Below are 10,086 nucleotides of genomic sequence, written 5' to 3' on the forward strand. Positions count from 1 at the left end.
TACATTTTGCTGCTTCTCGCTAAGTACTTAAATTAATTATCTACTTTATTCGATGTAAAATGAGCTTATTTAAAAATATTTTCCGTCATCTCTTCAAGTAGGATGTTACAGTAGTATTACAGTATGTATTACATTTCAACAACACCAATTTGTTAAGAAAAGAGATGCCTGAATATCCCAAGCATAACGATATAGCGAGTGCTCATGCTCGACACAATACAAATGTTCTCACGAAAACTCCTTTAACGATTATTGTCGGTCATGACGCTGGAGCTGGCATGTGTTTTCTGGGTTAGTTAGCGTCCATGAATTAAAACAACGCAGTTTGCAGGTCGCGAAACGATTGAGTGAGTTAACTTCGTTCCATTACTTGCAATCCAAACACGATGGCCTGAGGCCTAATACCTTATTCGACTCATTTGTACAAAAGAGATGGTTAAGAAATGGTGTACAAGCATTTCTTCATGATACAAAATTACATTGGAGTTTCTACTTCGTTCTCTACTACGTTCTAAATCCGTTTCTTCCATGTTCGGTTGGTCGTGAATATTTAATGATCCGAGTTTGGTCTATCGAAGCCAGCAAGCTCCAGCCACTGACGTAATGAGAGTACAATGACCTAGGAACAAGCTTCCTCTCATCGAAAATATCAGATAAAACAAACCGAAAAGGTAAATATCATAATTGCTTTAGAATTATTTGATAGACACTGCTCTATGTTTACAAATAACGGATGTGTTTTAGGGGTTAACGCGTTACTAAAAACATAAATATCAATATTTTGATGCCCTCATTTCACCTTTCTAGCGAATGCGTAATTTCTTTTACTTGATTTTTGTAAAAGCAGAGTTAATGGAAAAAGTCATAAATCTGTTATGTTTGCTATCTTTTCTGGCTAAATTGGCAGCCGGGCGATTGGATATTTTGTTGTCTAAATGCAATATGTTTTATATCAGCAGGTCACCGTTAAGATCAACAAGCGATGGGTTGTTTGAGGTCGAGGAACTCGGTGGCCACCTGTCTAATAGTCCTTTTTCTCTATCAAGGTAAACTCAGGTTGTGACAAACAAATTGTTATCTCGTACGGTGGGAAAGCAGATAACGATGGCCATCGGTCAGATGTGATAAGAGATTTTGATTTGTTCAGACAAGGTTCCCTTTGGTCGTGCCAACTTATTTTAACTGAGAAGCTTCTGAACTACACTACACAAAATTATAATTCGGAAAGGTTACGTTGAAATATGCCCCACATAAAAACAAAAGCAGCCATACCGTATCGTTAGTGTGATCCATATTTCTCGAAAGTATGCTCACACAAAACACTTGCTAAATCACACTATTGATATAGACAAAATATTCTCACACAAAACACTTAACCATCTCACACTGTTGATATAGGTGTTGTAGGTAGCTGTCATATGATAATTATTTTGTTGATGATTGTTGTTGTTGGTGGCTGTCATATGATAATGCTGCGGTGGTAGCTGTCATATGATAATGCTGTTGCCGATGGTTGTTATTGTTGGTGGTGGTGGTAGCTGTCATATGATAATGCTGTTGCCGATGGTTATTATTGTTGGTGGTGGTGGTAGCTGTCATATGATAATGCTGTGGTGGTAGCTGTCATATGATAATGCTGTGGTGGTAGCTGTCATATGATAATGCTGTGGTGGTAGTTGTCATATGATAATGCTGTGGTGGTAGCTGTCATATGATAATGCTGTGGTGGTAGTTGTCATATGATAATGCTGTTGCCCATGGTTGTTATTGGTGGTGGTGGTGGAAGCTGTCACGATATTATTATTTTAGGTGGTAGTGCTGGCTGTTTAGTTGTTGTTGCAAGTGATGATGCTTCTGACATAATTATTTGATGATAATAATAAGTAAATATTATTTATTTAATCTTCCTAGTATACGCAGCACCACTCGACTTTGATAAAAGTGGCGAAGACCAAGGTAAAAGTTTTCCTTTTTTTTCGGAAGTAAAGCGTTGTATTGTCTTTGAATACTCTCCTAATTATGACTATCCCAGCATAACCAGATAAAAACCCAAACGCGAGGCATATGACATACTTCACCTGGAATTTTGCTCCACGCTTTCCATGCTATTGTAAAAACGACCAGTGCATAAGACATACACCACACTCCCCTGAATATAACATCCATGTTTGCACTACTGCAAAGGACGTGTATGACATATCCTCGCCTCAGCTAATTTCTAAGCTAATTTACTGCGAAAGAGGTAGCTCACAAGGCAAAGCCTCCCTCCATCGCCACAATATCTAGCATCCATATTTGAAATATGATGAAGGAAGTGTATAAGACATACGCCCATCATCCAAGTTAGTTCTGTAGGAAGTATACTAGACATACATCCCGCTCAATCTAACATCCATGTCAGTACTATGGTAAAGGAAGTGTATAAGACATACACCATACCAATCCATACCTAATCCCACCCCATCTAACATCCACGTTTTAACTATAGTGAAGGAGGCAGTGCAGAAGGCAGAAGAGGCCGCTAAGCATGCAGCGGAGGAATCAGTGAGTCACGGCCATAAGGCAGAGACAAGAGTTCCAGCAGACAAGTTGAGAAGCCTGGCTAGTGATCTGGAGGAGAGCCTTAGAGAAGACAAAGCTGAGAAGAAGGTTACAATGCACAACAGAAAGCACGCTAGGCCAGAAGGTACTAAACGCACAATTAGCACATTATAGTATGTATCGCCATATTAGCCCCTACTTTGTATTAGCGTATAAAATATATCATATCTATGTCTGTTGGCAATAGGGCTCTGAGCAAGTTTAGCTGACGGCCAGATCGCCAAATACAATTATGTTAAAAAATGGTGATAAGAGGTGGGCTGAAGAATGAGCTCGGATTTGGATCGATCGACTCAAACCTAACGTGCTAAGAGCCGTATCAGAAATTTGTTAAAACAGCAAATGCACTGTCACGTGTAAATCACTCATTTAGCTCGACTCTTTCCCCACTCTTCCCTAGCAAAAATAATGCGGGAGGGTCGCCATAAGAACTCCCCTATTCCATGGCATCCATTTCCCTCAAACAGAGTCGGATGACGACGTCTTTCAAGAGAAGCGTGTGAAAGAGCACCGCGTCCACAGGAAACCCAGTCTTTCCCGTCTGATGGGTATTGGCGACATGGGCGACTCCGGTAACTCGAACTCGTACAAGGAAGACACGAAGCTTGAGGATAGACTGGCGATGGAGGCGGAGGAGGAGAAGAAGTATGAAGACGGCTACGGTGGCAGTCAGTGGGATAGTGGCGCAGAGAAAGGCGCAAGCTGGGCCTCGAATATACAGCGACAAGACGCCGCAGAGGTGAGGCTATATTACACGTGTGCTCTCTTCACAATATCCCCAAACAGAATGTCCCTTTTATCACGGTTTACAAGCAATAGTAAAATTTTTCTCTTTTTCACAGTTGATAAATAGAAAGAATCAAGGGTGCAATTTTTCGTCATGGTTTACAGTACAGGCATTAGAAAAAAATCCCTTTTTCACGGTTTACAAGCAATAGGAAAAATGTCTCTTTACATTATATAACAACTGCTCTAATTTAATTTCTATTACAGAAACAGAGCATTCAGGCCCAGGTCGCCTCTGAGAGCGCGCACGAGCTTGATGAGATCCAGAACGCGATTACTTCCGAGTCCCAGTCCTCTCGCGGTTCTGCCAGCATGGGAGAACAAGGGGCGTCAGTCATCCAAGTCGGTAGCAACGGAGCCACAAAGGGATTTAGTAGTATGGAAATGGGGCACAACAACGAGGCAGGGGCTACAAGCGAGGCGCCTAGCATGAAATCATTCGGCTCATCCAGTCATGGTACGAGTATATGGTACTGATGGGACGAGTCGTACATGCAGTGTACTGTGCTCTATGCCATTATATGGTCATTACTTATTATATCATAACTCAATTTTTGTTACGAGTCTTATCTTTAGACCAGAGTCAGGTACTAGGAATAAGGGGTAGACGCTAAAACAATCTAATCTCTAATCGCGCTCACGATTTGCTATTATAGGTAAAATAACAGTTGAAACTGTATCTGTTCCATTGCAGATCTATCGCGCCTTATGGCACAATCCAGCAAACTATCCTCTAGCGAACTGGAGGGTCCATCTCAACAGCAGTACACATCTGATGGTGGCATGGGGTTCGGCGGCCAGGGTGGTCAGGAACAGGCCGGGATGGGCCAGGAGTCTATGGGGACCAGTCAGATGGGCCAGGAGGGTGCTGCCTCCATCGACTCTCTAGAAGGTGGAAGGTCGCCACTGGGGCCAAACTCGTTCACAGGCGGTCTGGGAGGGCGGATGGAAGAGAGCAGTTATGGCGGGAGGGGTGAGATGGCAGGTATCCTGGGTAGAGGAGAAAGCGAGAGTTCTCTACAGGGGATGGGTGCGGCCAGTTACGCCAGCAACCAGCAGCAGTCCGTGATGGGCGGGGCGGCAACGGACAACTACCAAAGCATGATGGGCGGAGGAAGCATGCAGTCCCTTGGAGGGGATGCTGGTGGCAGCATGCAAGGTCTAGCAGGGGGAGGCGGGATTCAGAGCTTCGGAGGTGGAGGAGGAGCAGGTCTTCAGACACTGGGAGGTGGCGGGGATGTGCAGACGCTTGGAGGCCAGACCATGCAGGGGGTGCAGTCCTATGGTGGGGGCGCAGGGATGCAGTCGTTCGGAGGTGGAGGAATGGCAGGGATGCAGTTCGGCGGGATGCAAGGCTTCCCGTCACTTGGCGGAGGAGGAGGAGGGGCAGGAATGATGGCCGGACAAATGGGTTATAAAAAGGTATGCCCCAACAACCTGGATAACATAACTCATCTTAAAAATGTTTTAGAATTACAAACGCTTCACTTAGAAGTGAAAGGAAAAATTTTGAAGAGTACTAAATGTATTTTAGAAATGTCGGGTACAGGGTTTAGTTTGTCGATTTACCATTTCATGAAATCCACATTTGATGACCGACAGTGACAACAACTCTCAAATAACGACATTTTAAACTATAGATACATGTTTTTTTTTTCCGTTTCTGTCGAATCTTACAGTCGACGATTCAACGACCAGACAGACATAACGGAGGTAATTATCAACTATTCATTGATATCTACCATACAAATCCATACATATAAATCCATCTGGAAATCCAATTGGAAATTCCCTTTCTATCATAGATGAATCAACGTAGTTTAAATCTACTAGAATTAAATTAACTTCAATCAAAGAACGAAATAACACGAAAGGAACAAACTAGAATCTTTAATTTTGACAATTTCACAAAAAAGGTTTATGGGAGAAATGAGAGCCTAATGCGGAATGACTGATTTACATGAGAATTCGCTTGTAGATACTTCTTTTTAGAAGTTGACGTATACACCTATTGACTATAAGAAAATGGAAAAAGGCCAAATGCCTTACACTACTGGTTAAAGAATACAACTCTTGTATATGTTTATGGCATTCAGTGAGGATATTTAGGTTCCCAGTGAGGCCCATGTAGTGAATGCGCACATTTTTAACACCAGAAAACAATATTGTCAGTCAAACTTTGTTCCATTTTCCATTCTCTTAATGTCAAAACTAATTGAAATAGGTGTACATTTTTTTGTCGCAGCGAGCGTAGGATGCGTTTGTGTAGGGTCTGCGAGTAAGCGAGCGTAAAGCATGACTAACGGAGTCATACTCTTCGTTCGCTACCTGTTATTTCCGCTGAAACTCCAAAGAATCTAAGCAAGCTAGTTATGTCTGCCATTATAAATAGTCTTCAAGACTTTGATGTAACATTATTGAGAACATTGTGTTATCTCGCAGCGCTCACATACAGCAAAATTAGAAAAGACGCAAAAGGCCTCTACTCAAGGTAGCCCAGCAGCGAATACGGTATGTCAGAGCGATTACACTTTTTGCACCACGCTTCAAACTATGATAACAGGGGTCACAAAAAAGGGTTAAAATGAGGATATGGTAACGTAGCAAAGCTTTGGAAAGGCATTTAGCATCGGACTATCGGCGTTCAATGATCTTGGAGGGAGTAGGGGCTAGACAATTCTGAGCGTTTAACCCAATACGCCTATAAATGAGTGTCTTTCCAATTGTATCTATAATTATGATTTTTTTGCTGGCAATAACCGAGCTCAGCGTGGATTGAGTTTCATAGATCAACCAGACAAACTATGCTCTTTTATTTTTTTTTTTTGCAGAGTAAAGTTTCTCATCATCATCATCGTCATCGCCATCACCACAAGCGGAGTAATTGAGATTCATAAAAAAAGATGGCTCATACAGCGGTAGTCTCTATCTGCCATTTTTTTTAATATACTGGGTTTTCGGTAAATATTACAGAATTAAATAGAAAGCGACTCCGGTACCAGGTGTTTGTTTTCCAGTTCTTTTTTTGCTTTGCCGGTTTGTGATTAGAAAATAGTTGTAAGATTATTAGAATTAGATTGCACAGAAAAAAGTATAATTGTGACAATACTGTGAGGCTAGAGAATTACAACTATGATATCCCAAAAAATAATAAATAATGTTAATTGATGTTACATTTTTTCAAGATAAGTGAATTAATCTGTAATCTGCTTATAACTGCAAGTAAGCAATATACCGTGATGGGTCTTAGCGAAACGAGTAAACTATGCCTAACCCCTACTACGGCAAGAACGCGATGCAGGACTTGAGTTTGGGGTATCCAACCCAATCCTTATTTAGGCAGCTCCGTGACTAGCCTGGGTTTGAGTCCGGTTAGTGTCCGCTCTCCCGCCCCCCCCCCCCCCCCCCCTCCCACCACCGCCTCCCCTAGTAGTTAAAAAAGTATAACCGACATCTTCATTTAAAAAAGAGCTTCTGGTTTCCGGATATTCCGCTACTCGAATTCTCTAAAACAACGGATAATCTACGAGAAAACGAACTCGAATCTTTAAATTATTATTTTTTTACATTTTTGTCGTTATAGTTAAAGGACGATATGAGCGTCGATACAGAGTAGTTTTGACCGTAAAATGTCTCACTGTTCCTGCTGGTGGTCACTTTCATCAGAATGTAAACACGATACGAGTGAACGGGCTACTAGCTGTTTATAACTGAGACAGGCTATTCCACTCTCTCGATGGTCGCACAAACCAAAACATCTTTGAGTTCAAATATAATATTTTTTAAATCGCCCTGCATGTAACGGCCGCGTGGCCCAATGGATAAGGCGCCTGACTACGGATCAGGAGATTCCAGGTTCGAGTCCTGGCGTGGTCGATATTACATTTTTACGCGAAGTAAAAGCAGTATTTGCAATAAAAATCCGGTCGTTCCATCAAAGGTCAAAAGGTTGGTTAGGAAAGGGAGGAGCGCTATTACCGAAAGGCTGTTTAATTTTCCCTTGCTGGGAAAAATCTGTAGATTTTTGCGTCTTCACGAAGGGTAACTTGCTTAGTGCCTCGGTTTAATGTCCGCCTGAGTCTTCACGATCGACATGAACATGGGCACGAATGGCGCGTTTCCTGGCGTGAATGGGCTTCTCTTGGCTTGTACCCGCCCGTCCTCGTTCGCCCCGTGGGGAGGGGTGTAAATTAAGGTCCTGTCGTCATAGCTGTTGAGTAGCTCCTCTTCACTGAAACTAGAGTAGTCGTCCTCGTCGGCGAAGTGAGACAAGCCCTCCACCTCGCTCGGAAGCACCTCGTCCATCCCTGTGGGTTGCATCATGACGAACACCAGACACAGCAACAGGCTGACCAGCGCAAACACACGGAACGATACATTAGTGTCCACCAATTGTATCATCCCGCCACCGAGCAGCCCTCCGATGCCTGAGCCAACTCCAAGGTAAAGTCCTTGTACGATGAAGATTCCCACGGGGTAAGTGGACCTCGGCGTGTAGTTAATGATGTAGAGGATGAAGGCTGACCATGCCAAGGAGTTGGAGACCCCGTGCATCAACTCGACGGAAGGGATCGCCCACGCAGACTGCGGGGTACTCAGCCATGAGTACACAAGAAAGCGCACTGCGTACGAGGCGAGCCCGCAGTAGATCATGCCAACGAAGCCGGCATAGATCATGAGCGCAGGCGCGGCCATGTTCACAAGGATGTCAGAGAGATACTGACTGACGACTGTCACGCCCACCACAAGCTCTGAGCCGCCGATTTCAGCGGTGTTCCAGTAGAGGAAGTTAGAGAGGAGGCCGCGGAATGTACCCATTACAAGAGTGACAACGACGAACTGCGCATGCTCGGCACTCCACAGCAACCTGAGCGAACCCAGAACGTCAAACTCCGTCCGTTTCCGTCGGTAGTTCAGCCGGAATTTCACCGACACCACAAGCGCCATAGTCATCAGAACGCCGAAAAAATAAAAAGCTATTTTGTAATCGCTGTATTCCTCTCCACAGATGTTGAATTTCGGCGAGAAGGTTATGACGAGGCCAGTGAAAAAAGCGGATAGGGCGATGCCCAGTGCGCTGCAAAGGCTATTGGTAGGCACACTCTGATAGAGCACGTCCAGGTGCTCTAGGAATGTTCCCTCATAGTGGCTATTCATGTCGTCTGTAGGGGCCTGGAATAGCTCCCCAAGCAGCACGAGGAAGAACAGCTCGATAAAAATCGTCTTGACGAAGGGGTTTTTTCGCTTGTTGATGTAAGGGTAGCCTCGGGATTTGAAATCGTAAGGTCGTCGCTTCTTCCTGTAATCGCCATTATTAAGCTTCATACCAAATGTGCTAAAGCTATTCACAAACGGCTTCTCAAGTTCTATGTGCCGAGGGTCTTTCTCCTCAACCTTAGATCCCCGCCGATCTCTTTTTTTCATTTCCAGATATTTACCATGAGAATTATCATCATTTGCATTTTTAGCTTCCATTTCCATCGACGTTTCACGAATAAATTCTCGCTCCATCCCGAGATGATCGACTCCACGTTTCACATTATCTGCAGTATTGTTCACTAGTTGAGTGGTTCTGTTCCTGTAAGACTTCAAACCAACATGGCAGTTCGCATTTTGAGCATGAGATACGAATCCTAGCGGCAAAGTGAAGGCGACCCAGCTGATGAGAGACGCTACTAAGATAAGCTTTCTAACATTGTACTGGTTTGAAATGAAGCACCATAATGGTCCACTAAGCAGCGCAATTAGCGGACGAATTCCTCCCAAAACACCGATTTGCCAAGCGCTGAGACCGAGAGAACGGTAGTAAAGAGTCAGGAAAGGTAGCAGTGACCCTAAAGCTGCGTAGAACAAGTAGTAATATGCATTCGGTAGGCATCTTTGCAATTGTTTTTTGGTGACTCTCCATCGTCCCCCGCGCTTCATCACAGCCAGCGCTGAAAAAATTCAGCTGTTAAAACTTGTTCCTTGTTTCCTGTGGCGCCAAAATGCATAAAACGACGTTTTTGAATACTAGAAAATACCTCTCAGCGGATGCGAACCACGATTAGGCAGTATTCTACGGTTCAATTTAGGGGATTTTCCTCGGTGAATTTAGCATTCGCAAATGTTATACGTCAATGCATAATGCTGGCGATGCGTTCGTGGTTAGACTTCGAATATTTTGGACATGAAATATTAATTTGGATCTTTAACCTGGTGTTTGGCTCGAAGGGCATATTTTGTCTTTTGGCTGCCCTGCAGGATTCTTGTGACGATAGTCGGTTGCCGTGGAGGCGATCGGTAATTAAATGCGTCGTACAGGCGAACTAATGACTGACGAGGTTCACTCTGGTACCGGATCTAGCAACTATTTGCATTTCAGGGAAAACGATGCAAAATAACAGCATATTTCTGAATAAGTAGTCTAGTCTTTAATTTAACCATTCACAGTTTAAAATTGCTGAATTAAAGGAATTGCAATATCATATGTATTTGTTAAATGAGACAACAGAAGGATCAGCAGCTTATGATCACAATCCAACTCTCAATAAAAAAAATACCTCCTACGATGAAATCTAGCGCGAAAAAGGGATCGAATACGACAGCATAAAAAACGAACGCATAAAAAAGCCTGTAGTTCTTACGTACATCACAATCTATTACCAAAACAAACCTGAAATAACTGACACAGCAACTGAATAGACAATTTGTTTAGAC

The 10,086-nt window shown here is 43.3% G+C and overlaps 2 protein-coding genes and 1 non-coding gene across 7 annotated transcripts; 2 read left to right on the forward strand and 1 right to left on the reverse strand.

Annotated features, from left to right (window-relative positions):
• The first annotated feature begins 473 nt into the window (after window positions 1–473).
• Window positions 474–6,560, forward strand: LOC5515817 (spidroin-1). Of its 5 annotated transcripts, XM_032385448.2 has the most exons (10): window positions 503–671; window positions 957–1,046; window positions 1,912–1,956; window positions 2,489–2,686; window positions 3,069–3,340; window positions 3,595–3,844; window positions 4,082–4,809; window positions 5,067–5,100; window positions 5,830–5,898; window positions 6,219–6,560. In XM_032385448.2, the coding sequence occupies exons 2-9, from the start codon at window positions 983–985 to the stop codon at window positions 5,880–5,882; spliced, it is 1,644 nt and encodes a 547-aa protein (XP_032241339.2). In that variant the 5' UTR covers window positions 503–671; window positions 957–982; the 3' UTR covers window positions 5,883–5,898; window positions 6,219–6,560. The 5 variants fall into 5 exon arrangements, with proteins under 5 accessions (XP_048578838.1, XP_032241340.2, XP_032241338.2 ...); XM_032385447.2 differs by lacking the exon at window positions 5,067–5,100 and having other exon boundaries at window positions 502–671; window positions 960–1,046; XM_032385446.2 differs by lacking the exon at window positions 5,067–5,100 and having other exon boundaries at window positions 504–671.
• A 366-nt stretch (window positions 6,561–6,926) lies between these two features.
• Window positions 6,927–10,018, reverse strand: LOC5515818 (major facilitator superfamily domain-containing protein 6). Its single transcript, XM_048722863.1, has one exon. The coding sequence runs from the start codon at window positions 9,310–9,312 to the stop codon at window positions 7,438–7,440; it is 1,875 nt and encodes a 624-aa protein (XP_048578820.1). The 5' UTR covers window positions 9,313–10,018; the 3' UTR covers window positions 6,927–7,437.
• Trnar-acg lies at window positions 7,191–7,263 on the forward strand. Its single transcript has one exon. It is a non-coding gene; the product is annotated as a tRNA-Arg (tRNA).
• Window positions 10,019–10,086: the final 68 nt, after the last annotated feature.

This window comes from Nematostella vectensis, chromosome 2 (assembly GCF_932526225.1).
Source record: "Nematostella vectensis chromosome 2, jaNemVect1.1, whole genome shotgun sequence".
Taxonomy (NCBI): domain Eukaryota; kingdom Metazoa; phylum Cnidaria; class Anthozoa; order Actiniaria; family Edwardsiidae; genus Nematostella; species Nematostella vectensis.